Source organism: Oryzias melastigma, linkage group LG18 (genome assembly GCF_002922805.2).
Source record: "Oryzias melastigma strain HK-1 linkage group LG18, ASM292280v2, whole genome shotgun sequence".
In the NCBI taxonomy this organism is placed as follows: Eukaryota; Metazoa; Chordata; class Actinopteri; order Beloniformes; family Adrianichthyidae; genus Oryzias; species Oryzias melastigma.
In genome coordinates this window covers 25,140,841-25,166,558 of record NC_050529.1, presented here as the reverse complement: position 1 = coordinate 25,166,558, position 25,718 = coordinate 25,140,841, and the positions used below count along the sequence as shown (strand labels likewise).

The 25,718-nt window shown below is 40.7% G+C and overlaps 1 protein-coding gene across 1 annotated transcript in view; it reads left to right on the top strand.

The window, feature by feature from the left end:
- map4k2 (mitogen-activated protein kinase kinase kinase kinase 2) overlaps positions 1-25,082 on the top strand; it is a 41,587-nt gene extending 16,505 nt beyond the window's left edge. Inside the window, exons 9-32 of the mRNA XM_024287959.2 lie at positions 3,248-3,379; positions 3,551-3,613; positions 3,691-3,772; positions 6,664-6,780; positions 8,195-8,273; positions 10,753-10,811; positions 10,883-10,932; positions 12,498-12,536; positions 12,856-12,889; positions 14,991-15,138; positions 15,267-15,442; positions 15,615-15,656; positions 16,225-16,309; positions 16,397-16,476; positions 16,581-16,641; positions 16,719-16,842; positions 18,311-18,369; positions 19,011-19,114; positions 20,152-20,329; positions 20,401-20,469; positions 20,545-20,631; positions 20,703-20,773; positions 20,867-20,922; positions 21,842-25,082. Coding sequence (XP_024143727.1) covers positions 3,248-3,379; positions 3,551-3,613; positions 3,691-3,772; positions 6,664-6,780; positions 8,195-8,273; positions 10,753-10,811; positions 10,883-10,932; positions 12,498-12,536; positions 12,856-12,889; positions 14,991-15,138; positions 15,267-15,442; positions 15,615-15,656; positions 16,225-16,309; positions 16,397-16,476; positions 16,581-16,641; positions 16,719-16,842; positions 18,311-18,369; positions 19,011-19,114; positions 20,152-20,329; positions 20,401-20,469; positions 20,545-20,631; positions 20,703-20,773; positions 20,867-20,922; positions 21,842-21,929 — 2,083 coding nt within the window. The 3' untranslated portion in view covers positions 21,930-25,082. The remainder of the gene's footprint in view (positions 1-3,247; positions 3,380-3,550; positions 3,614-3,690; positions 3,773-6,663; positions 6,781-8,194; positions 8,274-10,752; positions 10,812-10,882; positions 10,933-12,497; positions 12,537-12,855; positions 12,890-14,990; positions 15,139-15,266; positions 15,443-15,614; positions 15,657-16,224; positions 16,310-16,396; positions 16,477-16,580; positions 16,642-16,718; positions 16,843-18,310; positions 18,370-19,010; positions 19,115-20,151; positions 20,330-20,400; positions 20,470-20,544; positions 20,632-20,702; positions 20,774-20,866; positions 20,923-21,841) is intronic.
- The last annotated feature ends 636 nt before the right edge of the window (positions 25,083-25,718 follow it).

The window sequence follows — 25,718 nt, the reverse complement described above, 5'->3', positions numbered from 1 at the left end:
GGCTGCTCTGCTGCCTCAGGTGTGGCTGCTCTGCTGCCTCAGGTGTGGCTGCTCTGCTGCCTCAGGTGTGGCTGCTCTGCTGCCTCAGCATGTCTGTGTGTCCTTTTTGTCTTGAAAGAGAACAAATGTAATAAGAAATCATTTAGTTTTTACATTTCTACAGTATTTCTCCTTTTAAATCTGTCAATCAAACTGTCTTGGACAGACTCTGTTTGAATGAATGATCTTCTTTCCATCAACAGCTCTGCTGCACATGCACTAAACCCTCATCTGTTCCTAGTGTCTAGTTCAGGTTCTGGAGAAGAGAAGATGGTATCTTCACATTGACTGCAGTCAAATGAGCCGCCGTTCACATTTCTGTGGTCAAATCAGCATCACTGGATTTTTGGTGTGAGTTTCATCCAATACTTACGGTAGCAGGACTGAGAACGCTGGAAAATCTCCACCAGACTCCACGGAGCTTCTTGATGTGACCACGGAAATGTGAACGGCGGCTCATTTGACCGCAGTTGGAAAGGATTGTAAATCAATGAAAGAGCATTTTGATGTTAGCTTTGATTATTTTATCAAGAACTCTGAGAAACCAATGATTGAATGTATTGATCACAGTCAATAAACATTGGAGAATTAGCTAAAAGAGTCTTTGGTGAACTGGAAGGAGAAAGAATCAGGATTTTGGAGGAAGTTCTGTCCATGAAGATCTTCACTTCCTCGTCCAGCTGACATCCGGATCAGAACCATACGGCTGGACATTACCCAGATTGATGGATGTTTTTATGAATATTTACGCTAGAGAGACACAGAGCTATCATAATCAGACAGGGGGGATCATTGGTGGAGCTCCAAAAGCCACGCCCCTCAGGAGATTTTGTAACAGAGGCTTCAGATCAACATGAAAAATGTATTTTTAAGACATTTAGGTTGAGGGATTCTGGTTAAAAACTTCATAATCAGAATTTAAACTCTACTGGTAATGTTTTTTTTTTTTTAAGTTATCATGGGGGAGTTTTTAAGCTCCGAGACTTTAATTCAACTTCCCCTGTTTTTATGACCATAATCATTGGTTTTAGCATTTAAAAATTACTTAATAAAAAAAAAAAGTCACGACAGAAATGTCCACGTTCACTCCATAACTGCTAAAAGACAATATAGTTCAGGACTACATTGGATTTTAACACCATTTGAATACCTTGCTTACTACTTTGTATGGCATCAAAGTATGGCATCAAAAAAATTTCTAAAACAAAAAACGTAATCATTAGGAAGATTTTACGAATACTATTTATGAATCCACTGTGTTCTAATTGATACATACATTTTTTTCAAGTGACAAATTATTCAAACACATTCCATTGTGTTCTTTATTCACCAATTCTTGCAAGGATAGGTGTACTGTTTTTTTTTGGAGAGACTTCTGGGAAATTTCCAGGTCATTGGATATTGCAATTGATTAGGAAAATGAAAGCTCCACGTTTTAACCGACATGTGTGGGCCATATCCACCCTCCAGATCATTTTACTGTTATTAATGACCCCATGTTATCTTGTGCTCGTTTCTAACTTGTATAACTGTGACAAAATATATTTTTATGGAGAGTAAAATATTGAAAGTTATTTAAGGTTGATTTATTCTGGAATAATATTCCTGCATTTTTATTATTCGTAGTTATCTTAAAAAGTTTTAAAGTTTAAAAAATTGGCATTCTGCTAGCTTTTTGGACTATTTGGGGATTTACTGCTACATGCTAGCTATTTTGGCTATTTTAGACTTTTTTGTTTGTTTTTTAGGTTGTCTAGGAGTTTAGCTAATATTTTAGCTGGCTATCAGCTTCAGCATTTTCAGCTATCAATTTTAGCATCTTCAGCAGCCAAATTCAGCCTACAGCATTCACACTAGCATTATTACAGGTAATGCTATATATCTAGTTCATAATTATGTTTTATGGTTTTAAAGTTTTGAAAATTTTGTTTTAGAATGATCAGGATCTTAGGTGGTGAGAAGATGCCTGAGGAATGGAGGAGAAGTGTGATGGTGCCCATTTTTAAGAATAAGGGAGATGTGCAGAGTTGTGGTAACTACAGAGGAATAAAGCTGATGAGCCATACAATGAAGGTGTGGGAAAGAGTAGTGGAAGCCAGACTAAGAGCAGAAGTGAACATTTGTGAGCAGCAGTATGGTTTCATGCCAAGAAAGAGCACTACAGATGCAACATTTGCTTTGAGGATGTTGATAGAGAAGTACAGAGAAGGTCAGAGAGAGCTCCACTGTGTCTTTGTAGATCTGGAGAAAGCTTATGACAGAGTGCCCAGAGAGGAACTATGGTATTGTATGAGGAAGTCTGGAGTGACAGAGAAGTATGTCCGAGCAGTGCAGGACATGTATGAGGGCTGTAAGACAGTGGTGAGGTGTGCTGTAGGGGTGACAGAGGAGTTCAAGGTGGAGGTGGGATTACATCAGGGATCAGCTCTGAGCCCCTTCCTGTTTGCAATGGTGATGGACAGACTGACGGATGAGGTTAGACAGGAATCACCATGGACTATGATGTTTGCAGATGATATTGTGATTTGTAGTGAGAGCAGGGAACAGGTGGAGGTGGAGTTAGAGAGGTGGAGGTTTGCCCTGGAAAGGAGAGGAATGAAGGTTAGCCGCAGTAAGACAGAGTACATGTGTGTGAATGAGAGGAACCAGAGTGGAAGAGTGAGGTTACAGGGAGAAGAGATAAAGAAGGTGGAGGAGTTTAAGTATTTAGGGTCAACAGTACAGAGTGATGGAGAGTGGAAAAGAAGTGAAGAGGAGAGTGCAAGCAGGTTGGAATGGGTGGAGAAAAGTGTCAGGTGTGATGTGTGACAGAAGAGTTTCAGCACAAATGAAAGGAAAGGTGTACAAGACTGTGGTGAGACCAGCCATGTTGTTTGGACTAGAAACAGTGGGACTGAAGAAAAGACAGGAAGCAGAGCTGGAGGTAGCAGAGATGAAGATGCTGAGGTTCTCTTTGGGAGTGACCAGGATGGATAGGATCAGGAATGAATACATCAGAGGGACAGCACATGTTAGAGGTTTTGGAGATAAAGTCAGAGAGGCCAGACTGAGATGGTTTGGACATGTTCAGAGGAGAGACAGTGAATATATTGGTAGAAGGATGCTGAGTCTAGAGCTGCCAGGAAAGAGGTCTAGAGGAAGACCAAAGAGGAGGTTTATGGATGCAGTGAATTCCTCTCAGCCGGTTCATTCTCGTTCTTCTGTTCAGGATGGCTCCAGAGGTGGCTGCAGTGGAAAAAAAGGGCGGCTACAACCACCTGTGTGACATCTGGGCAGTGGGCATTACTGCCATCGAGTTAGCAGAGCTCCAGCCGCCCATGTTTGACCTCCACCCAATGAGGTACATCAGCTCACTGAGACTACGCTCACATGCCCGTTTTTCAGTAAAACCGTCCGGTGGCCGCGCTTTGCCGTTTGTAATCGGGAGGCTGCAGTTCTGTTGCAATTTTTCATGCCCGGTCACATTTATCGTCTTATGTTTCCGTCTAGTAACTTTACAAATGTATTTCAGAGCTCTGATGTTGATGTCAAAGAGCAGCTTCCAGCCTCCAAAACTGAAGGATAAGAGCAAGTGGTGAGTAAAACTCTGCTCTTTGAATGTTCATGGACACTGTCTGTAATCTAATGGATTTATTGCTCTTTGCTCCACAGGTCTGCAGGTTTTCACAGCTTTGTGAAGATGGCTCTGATTAAAAACCCCAGAAAAAGGCCATCAGCCGAGACGCTGCTGCAGGTGAACACACAAACATCAGTGTCTTCATGAGCTTATAGCACAGTCCAGGGGATACTCCATTCCAGGGTGTGAATTAAAAAGTGACAAAGAAGTTCTGGTCACACAGCTCAAACATTTTGTATCACTGCGCAGACTTCTTTAAAACAAACATTTTCTTCATTATTTGGACAAAAACACGCAGTAAGAGTTGAAGAGTCGTGTTACCATGACAACAGGCTACATGAATCAAATATTCTGCTTTTTCTGAAATAGCGATCTAAACTAAAAAAATACCAAGTGATTGGATATTTATTTCTTTTGTAAGTGACTAAGATACAAATGGGATAATGCCCTTTGAGCTGTGCATTATCATAAATGAATGTACTTGGCAGAAGGAACCGTTCTTCGTCAGGCATTATCCCTTACATAAATCACATCTGTTCTTCTTTGTGTTCTTTTAATATTTTAATGCCCTTCTTTGACACTTCTCAACATCCTGGCCGTGCTGTCTGAGGTTTTACTGAGGTGTGTGTGTGGGGAGTACAGTCATATATTATTGCCTCTGTGTGCAGTACAAGCAGTAAATGTTCATACTTTAAAGAGGTAAATTAAATCACCGTTCACTGCTCTCAGCTTGATTTCTCACAGAGACACTAGAAGCATGAATGAATGCTGCCCTTAGGTTAACACTGCCAAACAGTGCAGTAATGATGAGAAACATATCAGTTAGGAATGATCTGTGTGAAAAAAATGAACTTTTTAATGTTTTCCAACGTTCTACTGACCCACAGCCGTCCTGGACTGAAGGAACAGATTGTTTTAGCAATTCTTCATTCTACTCCACCTTAGAGCACAAGTTTGGGCCCCGAAACACACTCAGAAACTCACAAAAATGTGCACACATCTAGTTCCCAAGGAAAGTGATTTTTGGGCATAGTGAACGAAAAAAAAATGATGACATAACAGCGGGAGAAACCGTCATGGAAACTCAAAAAATATTTCAAAATCCAGCAATGAGCCCATAGCCCACGTATCTAGAACATCCAAAGAAAGTTTGAAATTATTATGGGATGGACCTGGACCTTCCACTTGATAGCCATTTTGTGGCAAAGTGTGAAATTTTCACACAAAAATATGTGAAAAAGAACTTTTGTTTGAGCGATCTTCAGTAAATCTTTAGGCCAGCGGGTTAAATCTGCAACCACAATCAAAGTATAAAAATTAGAGCTGTCAGGTGATTAAAATTTTTAATCGCGATTAATCGCATTGTCCAGCGTTAGAGCAGCCGGTGAGTTAAAGGGGGGACGCCCTCGCGCGGTATGGAAAGGCACGTATGAGAAAGTCCGCGATTAATCCGTCAAAAAAATTGTCGGCGTCAAGCTCACGTCAGATTAATGCGTTTTTAACGCGACAAATCTGACAGCCCTAATAAAAATCCAAAGAAAAAACATCTTTAGCACCATTTACAAATCTATACTCCTCCTGGGGAGTTCAATCTATCACCTCCTAACTCTAACTTTTCTTTAAAAAAATACATTCTCAGTAGGATTTTAATTTTGATTTAATTTTAACCAGAATCCCTCAACCTAAATGTCTTAAAAATACATTTTTCATGTTGATCTGAAACCTCCGTTCCAAAATCTCCTCTGAGGGGGTGTGGCTTTTGGAGCTCCGCCCCTGATCCCCCCTGTCTGATTATGATAGCTCTGTGTCTCTCTAGCATAAATCTTCAGCACTGCTACATAAAAACCTCCATCAATCTGGGTAATGTCCAGCCGTATGGTTCTGATCCGGATGTCAGCTGGGACGAGGAAGTGAAGATCTTCATGGACAGAACTTCCTCCAAAATCCTGATTCTTTCTCCTTCCAGTTCACCAAAGACTCTTTTAGCTAATTCTCCAATGTTTATTGACTGTGATCAATACATTCAATCATTGGTTTCTCAGAGTTCTTGATAAAATAATCAAAGCTAACATCAAAATGCTCTTTCATTGATTTACAATCCTTTCCAACTGCGGTCAAATGAGCCGCCGTTCACATTTCCGTGGTCACATCAAGAAGCTCCGTGGAGTCTGGTGGAGATTTTCCTGCAAAAATTGACTTTGATTTCCTAAAATATGACTTGCTTATTCTTCAAAACATTACATAAACTTTTTTTCAGGCCCAGGAGATCAAAACATAAAACGATTGCTAAGTTTGTTTGCTTTTTCTTGAATGACCCGGTGCGGGGGGCATAGGTGGAGAGTGAGTGGCGTGTAGCAGATATTTGAGGGCGGGTTAAAAACTGGCCGAGGGTGGGTTGGGTAGCACCTGTGGGCTGCCACTCATGGCTTTAGTTCAAGGGAGTCAAACTCAATCTCACAAGGGGCCAAAATCCAAAACACACCTTAGGTTCCGGGCCGAACAGGATAAACATTTATTGAACACTCTAAAACTACATTTTGTAGACTTTAACATAACTCTGAACTAGATATTTAGCATTAATGCTAGTCTGAATGCTGTAAGCTGAATTTGGCCGCTGAAGATGTTGAAGTTAATAGCTGAAACCCAGCTAAAATAATAGCTAAATGCCAAATCAGCCTAAAAAACAAAATAAATAAATAAAAAATAGCGAAAATAAGCAAAAAAAATAAGCATATAGCTGAAAAATAACTAAACTTCAAAATATCCTAAAAAATAATCCTAAATTAGCCAAAATAGCTAGCATGCAGCTGAAACATTAGCTAAACTCTAAAATTGCCTAAAAATTCTTAATAAATGCCAAAATAGTCCTAAAATCTAGCAGAATGACTATTTTGAAAACTTAAAGCCTGGACTTTGACACGTGCTTTAGTTCATGTTGTTCTGTCAGATCAACAATCACATTGGTAACATGTGGGCTCTCTTGATGTGGCTTCATGCTGTTCCTGCAGCATCCGTTTGTGACCCAGTTGCTCACTCGGAACCTGGTGATCGAACTGCTGGACATGGCCAACAACCCTGAGCTGCACAGCCCCCTCACACACACCATCGACGACAACGACCTGGAGGTCAGTTCTACACTCACTCTCATTTGGGCTATTTTTAGACTCACAGCCCTATTACAGACGAGGCTCCGACACTGTATTAGAACACATCTTTTTTGATTTGCTTGGTATAAGTCGGGTCAGCAACCTGCGGTTCTGGAGTGGCTCTTTTACCTGCTGTTGTGGCTCTCTGGTTTAAGTAAAATAAAATGTTTTTAAATTTAAAAAGTAACATGCTTTTCAGTCAGATAAGTCCGACTTTATTCAACTCAAACAGTTGAAGTGCAGCACGTATCGCTCCTACAGTAATCCATCAAGCGGTGCAGCTTTTTTCTAAGTTTTCCAAAGTTCTACTAAAGCATTTGGACACATTTTTTAGCACAACCAGAATTAAAGATCATTGAGTTATAAGACGGGTTTTCTTATTTAAGCATTTTAAGTTCACTAAATAGTCTGGAAAGAGTCACCTATAATTAGCTCTGATTCCATTTTCGATGAATTTCTACATGAGATGCATTAAAAACAGTATAATGAACTTTTCATTGTTTTATTTTTCAATATCAATGCTGACATTTCACTCCCTGCTATTACATTTTCTGCATTGAGATTATCCTGCATGAGACAAGGTGTCTTTTATTTTGAAAGGAAGTCATGTGAACCTCTGTCAAGTTATAAATTTCATATTTTAAACAAAAGCTATTTTCTCTTCGTGTTTTTGTTTTATTTATGGCAAAATACAAATTTGTGTGTATTTTCCTAAAGGGTGAAGTCAGACTTTATGGCTCCTTCTAGGTTGTAGCTGGTTAGAAATGGACCTGAATGGCTCTTAAACTGTTGAAGGTTGCAGACCCTGGTATAAGTCTAGCGATATACCCGCTGTTGTATTATTACAATATCCAGACATTTGCCTCGAGCAGTGGTCTGCATCCTCTAACAGTAAAAGAGCCGTTTGAGTTTGTTTTCTACAGATCAAAACTTAGTAAAAGCCGAAAAGTCATTTTGATGCTGCTGTGTATTCGTTATAATGTATTTTTTAATAATAAATATGAATTATGCTTCTTTTCTCAAAATGTGAAATTATTTTTTACATTTGACAGAAGCTTCTATTACTTCCTTTCAAAATAAAAGACACCTTGTTTCCAAACTGGATCAAAACAGTGCAGTATTATATACAATAATATGTCCTTTAAAATAATAAAGGATCAGACTTTTAATCATCTGTTTTTTATCCCAAAGTGAGACAAAATGTTACCACCCCCCAAACAGTAACAAATGAAGTTCTGAAAGGGTTAAATGCAAAAGGCTAAATAAGCATCTTTGGTAACAGCGCTCACAGATTTGAAGCACCAAGGACTTGTGTTTTTCTGCAGTACTGTCGAGTTCTGTGCATGATGTTCAGAAAGGTTTTAATGATCCGATCGATGTGTTTGTGTGACAGGGCGCAGAGGTTTCTCCAGACAAGATTCAGGCTGCAGAGAAACGGCTGCCTGTGCAGAGGACACTGTCTGAAAAACAATGTGAGGACACGCCCACCACTCCCCACATCATCAGAACGTGTGCTGTAGTCTCAGAGCACACTCATGCATTTCTATTGGAAGTTTTTTTCATGCTATCTTTTTGTAAATGCCTGCCAGTATGGATGCATGTGAAATGTCCTGTCTGCTGCTTGAACTTGCAATAATAAGTTGCTTTATTGTCCAAAGTCAGGCTGAGTATGTAGTGCTGTAATCTCCATGATATTTCCCAGGACAAAAGGCTCTCAGTGAGCCGTCATGGCCGTCCTGTAGCTCTGCTGTACATGTGGGATGAAGGCATAGATGTGAGTGTGGGACAGACAGAGCTGCGTCTGTGCATTCACTGACTGACTTCAGTCAGCGGGCTGCTTGTCACACACGCCGAGTATTAGGCTGGCTTTGCACTTTGGTCAACACCTAGCATAACTAAACCTGGTGTTAACCCCAGACACGGTCATTCGTTCATGTAGAACCACAGACAGCTGCACCCTCACCTAGTGGATGCTGGCAGATTCCCACAGCCGCTGCTTCAGAGGAGATCACTACTAGCCTGAAACGTCCACTACTAGCCTGAAACGTCCACTACTAGCCTGAAACGTCCACTACTAGCCTGAAACGTCCACTACTAGCCTGAAACGTCCACTTCACACTGAGAAAGCAAACTGCAGAGTCACAGCAGGAGGTGTTCAGCTGTAGATTTGACCATTTAAAAAGAAAACGATGGTTTGGTCTGTCTGTCTATTTGTATTTAATTGATGGAAATAAGTGTTTGAACCCACTTATCAGCACAGAGGTCAAAGGTGTCTTGTAAAGCAGGAGTGTCAAACTCAGACGCACAAGGGGCCAAAATCCAAAACACACCTTAGGTCACGGGCCGAACAGGAGAAACGTTTATTGAACACTCTGAAACTACATTTTAAAAGTTTAACTGTAACTTTTCAGCATAATTATGAACTAATGTGATAATGCTAGTGTGAATGCTGGAAGCTGAATTTGGCCGCTGAAGATGCTGAAATTGATAGCTGAAAACACTGAAGCTGATAGCTGAAAATGCTGAAGCTGATAGCTGAAAACGCTGAAGCTGATAGCTGAAAACGCTGAAGCCGGTTTAATTTCTTATCCTCGCTACAAAATGGGATTTACATCCCTCTTTTGTTTGTTTGTTTGCAACAGGACAAACAAAAGAAAAACAGAGCAAATGATTCATAAAGTTTCTGAACAGAATTCTAATTTGAAGTTCAAGATGAAACAATAATACAATAGCAGAAGTGAATCATGCAGCAAATAAATTCATTTTTAGTAGTAAGAGTTCTTAAAAAAAGAAGAATGCAGGAAAGAGTGTTCAAGAGGAAGATTGCCAACGAGAATAAAGATGCAAAAGTTGAAATTAGAAGAGAAGAAAACAAGAAAGGAGGATCATTCCTGCATTTATCAAGTTCTTTAGTACAACAATCAATCAAATATTTAACTTTGTTTTCAACTACCGTATTTTCCGGACTATAAGTCGCGGTTTTTTTCATAGATTGAATGTCCCTGCGACTTATACTCCAGTGCGACTTATATACGAATTTTTAATGATGAGATATGGACCGTAAGTCTAGAGTGCCCTCTTATGGTGATCTATGCAATTACTTTATTTACTTTAGTTATTCTGACGTGACACAGAGGACGAAGAATTTAAGGGATTTAGTGATATGGAGTGAGATTATGGGCAATTAATTACAGTAAAGATACAAAGTTGATGAGTTCTTGAGGCTATAGTTAAATAAAACTGTTATGTTATATAAATGCTACACCTTTTCGTTTTTTTCATGATGCTAATATGTGAATATGTGTTGACACATATTCAGCCTGTTTTCTATTGACTTATGAATGTTATAACTTACCTTCCAGGATGATGTAATATCGTTTTTTTCAACCAGTTTGTAAAATAAATTACTTGAAAAAAATGCGACTTATACTCCAGTGCGACTTATGTATGGTTTTTTCTTCTTCATTATGCATTTTTTGGCTCCTGCGACTTATACTCCGGTGCGACTTATAGTCCGAAAAATACGGTAATTGTAATATTCAAATATCTCCAGTTTCTGGATGACAAATCTCAAACTCTTGATCAGAACTCTTTTGTTATTCATTTTTAATTAATATCCGTTTTGTTTCATTTAGCCAAAAGTCAACGTTAGAACAAGCTGTTTACACAAATTTAGTTTTTTAGTCAGCGATAGTTTCACTGCACCAAAATGTGAATAATGAAGTAATAAAGGTTTTCAGTAGTATAGTAATTGTAATTTACTCACTGATGTTTGAAGTGTAATTCATTACATTACTCCGTTACTGATAAAGATTGAGTTTTTTCTGCGTCCACAGGGCTGGGAGTTAGGAACCTATCAGGAATTAGACTCTATGTTTCAAGTTTTCAATCTGTTTGTTCACTTTAAGATGATCCTGATTTGACCCCATACATGTTCTCCCGTCTTTGCAGTTGACCAGGTGAAGTTTGGACCTCCGCGGAGGAAAGTGACAGAACCGTATCCTGGCATGGTAACACAGCTCCGTACCGCTGAACTCAATATCAGAGCATGAGAGTGACCGCAGCTTCTGTTTGGACTCAGGGATCCTGTGATGATGACTGGAGTTTGTCTGGAGATGAGGACGCCTCACTGTAAGAGTCCTCGCACTTTTCTCGCCTTTCTTCTGGGAAGTTCTTTAGACAGGAAACACGAGGATAGTTTGTGAAAACTGTGTGTATAGATTATTCTGATGTCCTTGAGCCAATGTTTGAGATCTGGGTTTCCCTTGTGTGACCTATAAAGATTCTGGTGATCAGGATGATGGGATTTTATCTGAATAAGACCAGCAGTGATCAAGTGTTTCTGATTTCAGTGGAAAATTATAAAAATCAGGAGAAAAAAAGGTTAGCCCAAAAGAACATGATCTTTTCTGACCAAGATTAGCTTTTTTATTATTTGAATGTCTTAGTCATGACGGCCCTTACAGGTGGATACCAGAGGAAGCCTGCACAACATTTTAGATCATACACCACGCGGTGAACCCTCAGAACCAAACGTCCATGCACAGTTCCTCTACAGACACGCTGTAGCTGTCAGGATGTAGTGAACACTTTTAAAACACGTAAGGGTAAACGAGGGATAATAACGTCGTACAGATTTGTCAAATTTTAAATTCCCTGAACCCTGCAGACAGCACAAGCAGCCTGTTGATGCGTTAAGTAATAAGTACGCGGCCAGGGTGAGCAGGAGCCAGTCTTACTTAGGAGGGACACAGTACAACATCATCAGCCATACGTCAGACTGGTCTGGACTGTTCCGCTCAGTGGAAACAAGACATAACCCCCCCCGCTGCCTTTAGGATGCAGCCGCTCCTCTATACGCCCGTCCACATACCCAGACAACCCAAAAACCCACAGCAGCTGTACGGGTCAAGCTTGTGCGAGGATTTAGGTTTAGTTTAAGTCGAGTTAGTTTGTTTTGAGGCTTTTGGTGTCAATTCAAATTTTTTTAAATTCTTTCAATTCTTCCATTCAATTTTGAGTTTACAAATTTATACACATTTGTTTAGAAATACATTAATAATCTACAGTATATTCTAAATATATTTACATTAATCTGATCCAGTTCAGATATGTATCAGTGAAATAATGAGATTGTTAATATCATCCAGTGTTACATGGATTCTCTAAAGGAGAAGTTCTAACTAAAATGTTCAGATCATTAACATTGGAAACATTGTTCTGCTTCTCCTGAAGAAGAAGAAAGTTTGACCAAAAAAACAATGCTTTAGACCACAAATGGTTACTTTAAAAAATATTTCCTTAAGAGTTTGTAAATTTCCTGCCTGTGAGTTTATAAAGATGTTCATTTAGTCAACAATGCATGTTTAAGTCGACCGAGTGTTAGCATTAGCCATCCTATGGGAAATTCCCTTAAATGTTAGCATCAAGCTAGCGGGCTTTAGCTTTATGTGCTAAATCGGTTTATATTTTTATGAATCAATTATTGATCTGTTAAGCTTGAATTGATTCAAATCGGTTTTATTAACGCAGTCCAAATCAGTTGTAGAACTACTTATTGTGTGTCTCCTTTTCATGAAGTTCTGTGAATGAGTCAGGTGGTATCGGGCTCACACCAGGGTGGGGTGTGGACACAGGTCTGGGTGGGGGCCATGGGGCCTGCAGTCAGATAAACAGCAGGGCTCTTCGTGTTGCAGGAGCCTGCTGGAATGTGTGGAGCAAGCTCTGCAGATGAGGTAGGCCTCGCCCGCCCGCCCCCCGCCCCAGCCTCTCATGATGGCAGTGTGCCCCCCTCCCTTCCCCTCAGTTTATGGCGGGGACAGAATCACTGGGTTTGTGCTCCTCCTCCCTGATCCTGGCCTCAAATCCGGTTGGATCAATCACAAACCCACTGGTTCCAGCGTCTCAGAGCTTTTTGTGTTGCTTGGTTGTAGTTTGTTCCCAGAGTGGTTTGTGTGTTGCTGTCGACCTTCTCAGCGTCTGCTTTGTTGTGCATCTTTGTGTTTGCTGATGATTTGACTCATTGTGTTAATCTGAGTGCTGTTGCTGTTTCAGGAGTTTGACCATTAGGAGGAGTCCATCCACTGAGGTGAGTATGACACCGACCAGCAGGTAACCCGGTTACAGCTCTGTACTGATGGGCTCCACGTGACTGGTGACCTGAGGCGTCGCCAGTGACGCTTCAACACAAAATCTTCAACATACTGTAACTTTTCAACCATTAACAGGATCATTCCAGCAGATTCTGAAGGAGAAAAGCGGCTCATCGAGCCAAATCAAAGAACAGAAACACTGGAGCTCCGATTTACTGATGGTGACAAATAGAGCTGCCTCCATTAGTCGACCAATCGATGACTAATTGACTAATAGTCAACAGCTAATTTAATAGTTGATTAGTCGTTACATTATATTATATGGAGTCAGAGTGTAGAAAGTTGAAAGTTATGATAGCATTCTGCTAGCTTTATGGACTATTTTTGGCATTTATTAAGGTTTTTTAGGCTATGTAGTGGTTTAGTAATATTTCAGCTACATGCTAGCTGTTTCGGCTGATTTGGGATTTTGTTGTGTTTTTAGGCTATTTTGGAGTTTAGCTAATATTTCAGCTGCCTGCTAAAGTAACAAGATGAGATCTTTCTATTTTAATTACACAAAATATTGACTGTCTAAGTTTATTTCTCCCCCTGAATTCAGCGTTGGGTAACCCCTCCTTAGTTTGTTCTTCTTCTGTGGTTTCTTTTTATATGTTGGGCACTCACTTTCCCTCTCCCCTTCCTGTTTTACTGTCCGGTGGGAGAGGAGCTAATACAGACAGCTAGCACCGGGATTTCTGTGTCTTTCCTTTCTGGAAAATTGTCAGATCCACAATAAATGGAGGTGGTCTCCGAGGGTGCTGCTGTGCTCCCACGTCTTTTATTCCCATAAACACAACGCAGAATCGATCCGGTTACACTAACATGTTGAATAACTAAGAAAGAGAATGGTACAAGTAGTTTATTATTAGAATATGATTAAAGCAAATACAGATTTATTTTAAAAGATCAATCTACAGCAATGTTGTCATGTTATATTTGATAAGGAGAAAATGGAAAAATTGCACCATAAAAACATAAATTGCCATGTTTGATTTGACTTTCTTTCTTTTTTAGACACAGGATCCTTCATATTTTGATAGGAACTTGTGTATGATGTATAATGGAAATAAGTTAAAATCTGTCAGACAAAAAATATGGTGAAAAGTTTGATCTTTTATGATTTAAAATCACATATTATCTTATGCTGCACAACATTGGTTACTAGCTGTCCAGAGCTGCACTGAGACGATCCTGTTTGGAACAGAGCAGCTTTTATTTTATAATTGGTTATTTCAGTGTTTGTAACATGTAAAAAAAAAAAAAAAATCAAATTTTAAGAGATGCTAGGTTATATTTATATTTCTGCTTTTGCTCGTGCCAAAAAATAGAAAAAAAATAAAATATATTATAAAAAAAGAAGGTCATGAATGCGAATTTCTTCAATGCCAAAGTTAGGTTATGTAGCTCCTTCTAGGTTTTGATCAGTAGAAACACAAATGGCTCTTTGCTGTTAAAGGTTGAGGACCCCTGCTCTAAACAGTAACATTCGGCTCTTGTTCGGCTTTTGTCAGTAAAACATTTCCACAACAAAAGTCACAGACCTCTGATTTGAAACTATAATATTTTATTTTATTTTTTTAAATGTCCCACTAAACATAGAAGACGGTTTTTGTTCCCGTTTCACTTTTCTATGGTGTTTTTAGTAGGAAAATCTTGAGTCACATGTCGCACGTCTCCAGATTGATTGATTGATTGATTGATTGGTTTATTTCAAGCACAGATTATGAAAAATACAGGACAAAACACACAAATATTTCAAACTCATTACAGAAATAATGAAATGCATTGATTAGAAGAAAACAAAACACACTTATGTCACATTTGGTTAATTATTGTTTGTGATTATTAACTAAAGCCAGTAGAGTTTGATTGATTGCTTGAACAGGGGTGAGAAGAAGCAAACTTATAGATTCTTTGCCCATGATCCTGGTAGAGCTGGGGGATCTGGATCCAGTCTTTCTGTTTGTTCAGAAAATGTTGGACTGATCCATCAGTGGCGCTGTTGCCAGCTGCTACAGGGGTCAGCAGTCTGTGTTTGTGTTTCTGTGCTTTCAGGGAGGGCTGAAGAGCGGCTTGATGAGTCCAACAGCCTCCCTGCCGGCTTACAGCTCCCTGACGTCCAGCACTGAGGAGAGAGATGTGAGGCCCAGCTGCACGCTGGGCCCTGATGCATCTGTTGCAGCTGAACCTGCATCCTCTGCAGGTACAACACAGTCCAGCTCTTTCTGTGTGCCCTGCTGAGCTGTGTGCGATTGACCGCTTCATAACATTACTATAACTGTGGACAGAGTAAAGGATTTCTTGAATAATTCAGACCGTTTTCACTAAAAGTTTTGGCCAGGTGCTCAGCCACTGAGGACATCAGACAGCACTGCAGGGACTCCTGCCTGCCTGTAGAGGACGCTCTCATAGCAGACATGAGGCCGCCGCCCACTGCGGCCTCTCCAAGAAAAGATGTGCCTCTGTCACCTGAATGGAGCACGCTGAGGAGGAAGACCGAAGACTCTGTGAGTTTCTGCTCATCACATCTGCACATTTGGAGAAAGCGTGTGGACTTTCTAACCTAATAACCTCTAATGAGTGGTGGAAGTGTTTGAGGCAGAATATGTAGATTTGATGTCTGTGCTTAACAGTTCTTATCATTCCTTGTGTTTTGTGGTGTCTAACCTTCATTTGTAGAGAGCTGGTTGTCATGGACTCCCTCCCACCCCTCAGGTCCATGTAAGTGTTAACTCTGACTGCATGTGGCCAACAGTGCTTAACTCTGTCAGTGTAATGTCTCAGTTTGTCCAAGAGAATCTGGTCACAGAGAAAAATATGACGCTCAAAAATTAATAGCTGGAAGTCCCTCCCCCTGCCAGAGCCGCCGCAAATAAAACATAATTTATGCCCGAAATCACTGGCCAGAAGTCCTCAACCGGAACCCCCGTTTTAAACTTTCAACCTTGTTTCCTTTTGATATACCGTAACTGCTTAGTGATCAGCTGATTGACAGAGAAAAAACAAGATTTCTTCGAATCTGATCAGCTGATACACAGAAAAAACAAGACTTCGTCAATGCAGAACTGAACAAACTGGAAACTAAAGATACAAGAAAAACAATAAAACAAATGTAAATTTTAATGGTTAATCAATCACTTTAGGTGCAGAATATTCTAGAAGATTGCGTTTGGAAGTGGCAGCAGAGCAGGACCGGCCCACACCACATGTTTACTGTGGACATGCTTCTTTAGGTCAGTCAGATCTTCATGTTGAAAATAACAGATTTTTTTTCTCACCCGTTCTCCAGATGGGAGCCTGCTTCTCTAAAGTCTTCAATGGCTGTCCTCTAAAAATCCACTGTGCTGCCACCTGGATTTTCCCTAAAAGCAGAGGTTAGAAGTGCAGCTTCCTCTGTGCTCAGACTTCATCAGAGTCTAAGATTCTGCAGGAGGAAAACTGTTCCCTGATTTCATCTGCAGATCAGTATCTTATTCTCGGGGCAGAGGAGGGCATCTACGTGCTGAACCTTAACGAACTTCACGAGGACACCCTAGAGAAGGTATGACAAGCTTTAGCTGGCAACAATGATGAGAAAACTTCTTAGAGTGAGCTGACAGTGGAAGGAGAACCTGCTCCCATCTCTGTGCTTGGTTTCTCCTGCAGCTCGTGCCTCAGCGCTGCACGTGGCTTTACGTCATGAACAACGTGCTGATGTCTGTGTCAGGTAACGGCTCTTTAAATGCTTGATCAAGCAGGTCAGATATGTTGGGTGTTTTTAAATATTCAACATGTTTTCTGCAGGAAAGTCGTCTCAGCTTTATTCACACAATCTGACAGCTCTGTTTGAACAGAGGGGACATCTGCAAAAGAAGCACAGCAACTTGTCTCTCAGCACAAACCGCCTGACTGAGAGGATCAGTGCCAGGTAGGGAGAGAGATGCAACAGTGTGGTAAAAATATGTGTGTTTTTTGTTGTTTACTCACTAGCATTAACTAAATGTGTCATTGTTTTACTATGGGTTCAAATCCTGATTTGAACAACTGGAGAGGAGAGTCCGTCCGATAGTCGAACCTCAGATTCAAGAACAACAGTGCGGTTTCCGTCCTGGTCGTGGAACAGTGGACCAGCTCTATACCCTCTCCAGGGTGCTGGAGGGTTCGTGGGAGTTCGCTCATCCAGTCCATATGTGTTTTGTGGATTTGGAGAAGGCGTTCAACCATGTTCCCCATTGTGTCCTGTGGAGGGTGCTCTGGGAGTATGGGGTCCTGGGAGCCTTACTCAGGGCCGTCCGGTCTCTGTACGACCGGAGCAGGAGCTTGGTCCACATGGCCGGCAGTAAGTCGGACCTGTTCCCGGTGCATGTTGGACTCCTGCAGGGCTGCCCTTTATCACCGGTTCTGTTCATAGTCTTTATGGACAGAATTTCTAGGCGCAGCCAGGGGCCGGAGGGGTTCTGGTTTGGGGACCACAGGATTTCCTCTCTGCTCTTTGCAGATGATGTCGTTCTGTTGGCTCCATCAAACCGGGACCTCCAGCATGCATTGGAGCGGTTTGCAGCCGAGTGGGAAGCGGCCGGGATGAGGGTCAGCACCGCTAAGTCTGAAGCCATGGTTCTCGACCGGAGAAAGGTGGTTTGTCCTCTCTCGGTGGGTGGAGTCTCCTGCCTCAGGTGGAGGAGTTTAAATATCTTGGGGTCTTGTTCACGAGTGAGGGAAGATCGGAGCGTGAGATCGACAGGCGGATTGGAGCTGCGTCCGCCATTTTGTGGTCACTGTTCCGGTCTGTTGTGGTGAAAAGAGAGCTGAGCCAGAAAGCGTAGCTTTCGATTTACCGGTCGATCTTCGTTCCAGTACTCACCTATGGTCATGAGCTCTGGGTCATGACTGAAAGAACGAGATCCCGATTACAAGCGGCTGAAATGAGTTTCCTCTGTAGGGTGGCTGAACTCTCCCTTAGAGATAGGGTGAGAAGCTCTGTCACCCGAAAAAGTAGAGTTGCTTCTCCGCATTGAGAGGAGCCAGTTGAGGTGACTTGGGCATCTGGTCCGGATGGCTCCTGGTCTCCTCCCTGGAGAGGTGTTCCAGGCATGTCCCATAGGGTGGAGGCCCCGGGGAAGACCCAGGACACACTAGAGAGACTATGTTTCTCGGCTGGCCTGGGAACACCTCGGGGTCCCCCCAGAGGAGCTGGAGGAAGTGACCGGGGAGAGGGAAGTCTGGGCATCTTTGCTTAGACCTGGACCTAGATGAGTGGAAGAAGATGGATTTTTTTTTAATTTTCCCAAAAATTAATTCAAATTTACAATATCTGTTTTTCAAACCTATTATCTTGTTTTTTTGATTCATTTTAAGCTGATCCTGGTTGACCTCATACAGCATTTCCTTTGTTTCAGGAAGTTTGCCATATCTGTGAAAATTCCAGACAGCAAAGGCTGCAGAAGGTGTAGTGTAGGTAAGAGACTCCACACTCATTCCAAGTCTTTTCCCCATTTGTTTTCCATAGTTTTGAAATGCGTTTATGTCTACAAATGTAGGACTTGATCAGAGTGTGGGCTGTAATTCATATACAGTATACGCATCACCTTCTGTGTCTGGCAGCATAACTTTTCATCAAAATGAGCCTTTTTAGAATGAAATTCCACATTTTCCAGCATGTCTCTCCCCTGTTTAAATGCAGTATGGAACAATCAACCTGTTGTAAGGCTGAAGTCAATAAGCTGATGGGTTCACTTTTTTGTGGTAAGGTTTTTAAAACCAAATGAAGACTTCCTTCCTTTAGTTTTAAAACATGCACTGCTCAAACAAATGTACATTCACATTTGCAGGTATTTTCAGACTGAATCATCTTGATCTTTTAATTGTTTTATTGACAAAGTTAATACATTTTAAAAACTATTATAACTCTAATATATGTTACCTTGGTTCTAGAACCACGGTAGTTCTCTCGTAGTCCACTTGTTGTATAATATTGGCCTTTATTGCCATCGGGTTTTTTTCTTGTCAGGGCCTTATATCATCTCAGAGGCTGTCTTCTCTGCTGTGCACATGTTTTATCATATTTTTTAGCAGTTCGTTATATTTTTTTCCCCTCAGCAAGAAACCCGTACACTGACAGTACATTTCTCTGCGGAGCAGTTCCCTCTGGACTGGTTTTGTTGTTGTGGTATGAGCCTCTGCAGAAGTTCTTGCTCCTGAAGGTGGGTGCAACAATTCTCACCCTTCCATAAACTAACCACATGCTGTTTTAGACTGAAAGTATAAGGAGATTCAGTTTAAACAGGAATGCATCGGATAGACCAGGGGTGTCAAAGTCGATCGCACAAGAGGCCAAAATCCAAAACACACCTTAGGTCGCGGGCCGAAAGGGATAAACATTTATTGAACAAACTAAAACTACATTTTTAAAACTTTTAAACTGTAACTTATTATAATTATGAATAATAAAAAGGCAGGAATATTATTCCACAATAAATCAACTTAAACCTTAAATAACTTTCAATATTTAATTATCCATAAAAATATATTTTGTCAAATTTATACAAGTTAGAAATAAGAACAAGATAACATCGGGTCATTAATAACAATAAAATAAAATGATCTGGAGGGCCGGATCCGGCCCCCGGGACTTGACTTTGACATAGGTGAGATAGATCATAGGAAGCTGTAAGAAAACACATAAACAAGATGTAAATGTTTTTCTCAGGCTTTTGTCATTACTGCCAAACAATAAAGCTTGTATTATTACTTTACTCAAGACTGTGTGGAATCACTATGATGGAGAAAAACACACCTGCTGCCATCTCTGTGTTTGGTTTCTCTGGGTGCATTTATCTGTTATAACTCAGTCAGGCAGTGCTGCTTGCTTACTGTGACCAGATTTTGAACTGCATCAGTAATGTTAGACGTCAGTGGAACAGAGAAACAGCTGGGAAAATCCAAGCACAGGCTGGGTCAACACAGATTCAGACTCTTATCGCGCTTTGTTCGGCTTCCTTCTAATATTTTTTCTCTGATTAATGTAAAGTTATACGCATTAAAAAATTAAGTTTAAAATATAATGGCAAATTTGTTACAAATTCTTGACCCCAGACTAAAGGATATTCAATACTTCAAAGTAAGATCTGAGAGGCAGAGAGAATAACAAGAAAGAACCCTTTCAATACATTCTGAATCCTGAATCCACTTCTTTCAGCTGATTGAACCTGACAGACTCTTCCTTCTGTGTCTCTTTCAGCACATATCAATCAGGTTAGCAGAATCTCTGCCAGTGTTTGAGCTGCTGGTGGTGGCTACAGATGAGTTCCCTCAGCTTTGTGTGGGGGTGAGGGAGTGTGGGATGGAGACACCCCCAGCCAGCAGACAGCTCATGTTTGATATCATAGAGCTCAACAATACACCCACATCAGCACCAGGTAGGATAAACGCTTTCAAATCTTCAATGATTCTGAGGCTTCAAATGGAAAACTTTTCTGTATATCTACAGACAGTGGAGGACTTCGAGCCATTCAAGTAACACAACTGGATCGAGACACTGTGCTCATTGCAGTTGAGAGTAAGTCATCCCCTCTAGAACTCCATGAATCTTCCAATTCTGTCATTCTTGTTCATTTCGTTGTTCACTCAACAGAAAGTGTCAGAATTGTGAACCTGCAAGGGCTTCCATCAAAAGAGTTTACGGCTGAGTTGGTCTTTGACTTCCCCATTGAAACATTAGGTAATGTGAAGCTGAGTGAAAAACACTGTAAACTGGACCTGGGTAAACTGCACTGATCTGTGTGTCAACAGTCTGCTTACAGGATAGTGTCCTGGCTTTCTGGAAGCATGGCCTAAAGGGGAGGAGTTTTCACTCAAATGAGGTAATTGTTCACAAACACAATCATTTCCTGTTTTTACTCAAATGTACCATTACCTTTCTTTCTTCTATCATAAAATGTTTTGTTAATACACAGGTGACGCAAGAAATTACAGATGAAAGTCGGATGTTTCGGGTTTTGGGAACAAACAGGTATGAAAGATAGAGACAATAATTGACTAATACAAAATGCAGTGTTTATAAATGTATCTGTGAAGACCAGGGGCCCGTTTCAAGAAGCAGGTTTAACAAATTCAGAGTTCAAACCTGCACTCGGAGTTGACTGACTCAGAGTTTGCAAACTCAGAGTTAACTGTTTCAGAACAGCTGAAAAGAAAAACGGTATCGATCAAATAAAAATGAACTGGGAAACATCAACAATCGACTCGTGTCCTCAAAATCCTCTCCCGACGTAAAAAATATTCCCTCTGAATTAATCCAGCCTCCTCTCTACATGATCCTCTATGAATGGACGTGTAATTTTGATTTCAGAGTGGTTGAAACGTGCTGTTTCTAATGTGAATGTTCTTTAAATGTTAATGAGGAAGTCCTTTTTGAACATCCTTCACTTGAAGAAGGGGCGGAGACCGCAGAGAACTTTCCTGAAGGAAACCTCCTCCAGACCAGGTTTCGTTCACAGACTCAGTTGCCATAGTGATTGATTCTGAGTTCAGCTTAACCCGCTTCTTGAAACGGGTTTTGCTTCGCCCACTTTCATGGGTTTAAGTTATCTCTGTTTCTCAAACCATAAACTCAGAGTTTTCCTTAACTCAGAGCTCACAAACTCAGAGTTTCAACCAAACTTGCCTCTTGAAACATTCATCATCCAGGATGGTTCCAAAGCAGAAAAAGTTCACCTGGAATCTTTTTTTTTTTTTCTAAGTTGAAGACGTTTTGCTTTTCATACTCTCAATCCTGAATTAAACTTGTTTTTTAAGAGCTCTTCAGAGGGAGGAGTTTTAGATAGTTTTACGTCTATTGACCTGAGAGTCCATTGAAAAGAGGTTGTGTTGTTTTCTGCATTTTGGACAAGCTTTGACTTTATTTCCCTTTGATGTTTTTGACTGAACAGAGACATCATCCTTCAGAGTAAGCCCACTGATGACCCCTCCGCCTTAAGCAATCTGTATATACTGACTGGTCACGAGAGCAGCTACTGAGAAACGGCTGGGACTGACATCTGCACGAGTCTCTGAAGAAGATTATGGGTTGTCTCATGACCTTGACGTGAAAATGAAGTCCTCTTACACTGATGACGTAGCAGCACTTCCCTACTGGACGCCCCAAAACCATTCAAGAGACTTATGTGCATAACAAGGTTTTAACTGTGTTGCTTAGAAAGGTCACTGATAGGTTTTTCTTTGCTAGCACAACTAGCTTTCAGAACTGCAGAAAAACTTCCCAACAGTATGAACTTTGGATGTAGAATTTAAACCTAACCACTGTAACATGGTGCACACATTCTGAAATCTTTGTTTATGTTCATGAACACCATGGATTGGAGCCTCATCTTGTTCACGTGTCACATTCATTTCTGACTTCTTTAACAAAACCCTTTTCTCATCTTTTTCACAGCGTCAAAGAGCAGGACACTTATTTATAGCTGCACTAAAGTGCCAAGTTTATTAAAACATGTCTGTAAAACTAACATTAGTAAAAACATTTCTTAAGAATAAAGTACAATAAAGTTGTTTATTTTTCGCAAAAAATACAAAATCCACTACAATAAAATTGTGTGAACGAATTGATGTTATTTTTGTGGAAAAGGGATATCATAAATGGTATCTTTTCCCTAAAACAACCTTTAAAAATGACATACTTTACATTTTAATTTTTATGTGCATTTAATAAAACAATGTTATTTTAACAAGTTATGACTTTTATAAAAAAATAAAATAAAATAACATGAAGGTTTAATGTTTAACTTGTATATTGATTTGTGATTGAAAGTGTGAATAGATTTTTCATAAAAATATTAACCGTTTTCTGTGATTATTTTAAAGTAAGAATACACCCAAGCAGACCCTGGTCCAGGACAGAAACCACTCTCTGATCTGTCTTTTGAGGTGGTCTTGGTTCATTTCCAATCAGACTGAGCTCCAGCTCTGAGTTTCCTCAGACTGAATAGGCTCTGTGCTCGGAGTGGAACAGCTGAACCAAGCAGCCACAGGAATATATAGCCGGGTATTACGGGATGTAAACAGAGTAACGGAGCAACAACAAGACACATCAACTCATTAAAATGCGGTTGGATGAATGCAGACTCATAAATAACTTCTAATGTGATCTTCTCGTACTGTTTTTCTGACAGTCTCTGTCATAAACACTTATCAGTGTATTTTCTTTATAGTCTTCTCAGTCTTGCAGCATGCCTCCACCGTACCAAAGCAGCAGTAAAAGTGTTGAATCTGATGTTAATACAGACATCCAAAATGGAATACAAAGTTTGAATAAATGAACTATTCTGATAAGGATTACAAAGCGTAGGACTTCCATTATTCTCTCATTGCTTTGGCCCGCCCTCTAAAATTTTGGCCAATTTCTAAAGAGATCTTTAGTGACATGTTTTTTTTGTTATAAGATTTGGTTCAAAACTGAAATCTCTGGTTGTCAGGAGTCAGAGTTCTCTATCCCCCTCTGGTGACCAGCGGGAGTCGTCTCCAGAGTATTAAACACTACATCCGTCAAAAATCCCATAATCGGACACCCAAGGAGGTGCACTCTGAGATCTAGATATATACAATTTATTGAAGCTCAGGTGGTGGCAAGGCAAAGCTGTTGGGCAAGAGGTCTAGAAGAAGACCAAAGAGGAGGTGTATGGATGTAGTGAATGAAGACATGAAGGTGGCTGGTGTTAGAGTGGAGGATGCTGAAGACAGACTTAGATGGAGGAAACTGATTCGCTTTGGCGACCCCTGAAGGGAAAAGCCCAAAGGAAAAGAAGAAGAAGGTGGTGTGGAAATGTTACTGCAGGATGCACAAGAGAGTCTGTAACGGAAACGCAAGAAAGTTGTTGTAGGTCAGATTAAGGGATCAATGCACAGGCGTAGGTACTCAACCTCCAGAAAAAGTCTCAGGTTAAGGAGAGTTGACTCTGGAGATGTCAATGTGGAGATTGAGGGTAGCGGGTAATCTTTGTTAAATCCAGGCCTAGGTCATTCACGTGGGATCTATTCCAGATGAGCAACACATTAAGGGGACAGACTTGATTTAACATCCAGGAGCAGAAAAAGAGTCAAAGTCAGCAGGACAGGCTTCAGGAGGCTTTGACAAAGCAGAAAGTGCAACGTGGATGAAAAGGAGAGAAACTTAAGTCCTCCAGGGCCTAGCTGTGTGTGGAATCAGCTATTAGGAGTGGGCAGGTATGGAAAGCCAATAAGGCCAAAAAAACCTAGAGATCCTGGCAACATCTACCAGCTGCCCCAGCGCACAGCCCCCAGATGTCGCTCACCTGACTCTCATCGACAATCACCCACATGAGACTTAAGCACTGCACAGAGCCTCGGTCAGTGCGAAGTATTGTTTGTGTCACTCTGCCTGCATACTGAGCGTCATATCCTGACTTGGCTTCTTATATTTCTGATCCTGATTCTCAGCTGACTCTTTCACTGTCTGCTGCCCCACGCTGGATCTCTGACTACTCTAACCTACTCTCTGATATTGTTAAGCCAGTGCCTGACCCTGCTTTAGCTTTAAGGACTTTTAGCTGTGCTTGAGTCCTGTCTTTTCTAATAGACCTGCTGCACGTGGAACCAGCCGTCTGCCCGTTTGTGACACTAGTAGATGGCAGTCTGAGTACAGACCAAACTCAAGATTCAGGACTCAATCCGGATCAATGGATTTTTTCAGTCTGAATATACCATTTAAACCAGTTGAGAAAAAGTATGATTAAACACGTTTTGATGCAAAGTGTAAAGGTTGTCCATATGTTTAACACAGTTTGAAAGAAATGTTTATTTCTATCGTATTAAACAAATACGATAAGCTTTTATTTTGACATTGCCAAAGGACCGGATGTATTTTATTTTGAAGGCGAGTTATATCCTTGTGAGAAACGGAAGCTTGACCGCGAAAGTTACGAAGAAAACGTGTATTACAAGGTGCATAAAGCTAACGATCAAAGGACAATTATGAACTTTAGCACCAGTCGAAAGTGGTAACGAGGTAAACAAAAGGTTGATTTTCCTTGAAGTTTATTTACTGCAAATTTGAGTTAATTGTAATTTTGTTCTTTTCTGTTTACTCTGTAAAGCTCTTACGTTGGCTTATTGTGGTATCGAAGAATTCACGGAATAAACCACTTCAGACCACCAGTAAAGACTCATCTTCATAAAGTTTAATTTAAAAAGAGAAACTGGTACAGATTATGTAACAAAGTTTTACACTCAAGAGATTTTTTTCCCCTTTTTGACACAATTATTTGCTTCTGGCTTCAACTTTTTGTGTATAATCCTAATCTTTTCAGGAATCTGAGGTTCATGATTTACAGGTAAGGAGGCTACCTGTTGCAAAGAAAACATCTAGAAGAAGGAGGTGGAATCTGGAACAGGTGCAGTAGGAAGATACTGCTGTCTGACATGATGAGGAAAATCCAAGAATGAGGCCTGCCTATGACATGAAGGAGACAACTGACAGAAAATGGTTCCGGCCAGAAGATATTTTTTAACAGACATGAGCTCAAAGGGAGAGCTGTTAGTCTGAAATACAGCAAGGGTTAGTGAAGATTGGTTCCAGGTGCATTAGGAGTACCTGCCAGTAAACCTGCACACCTGTGGAGGAAAAACCTACGCCTGCAGGAAAACCCAGCAGAACAGTGGTGGCAGAAAGGGCCAGAAGAGGGCAACAGAGGGATGTGGATTTGCCAGCCATGAACAGGCTGAGGGCTGAACATACCACAGCAGGACACAAGCTCCTTGCTCCTCTTCATTTTGATGAATCCAATTACAGAC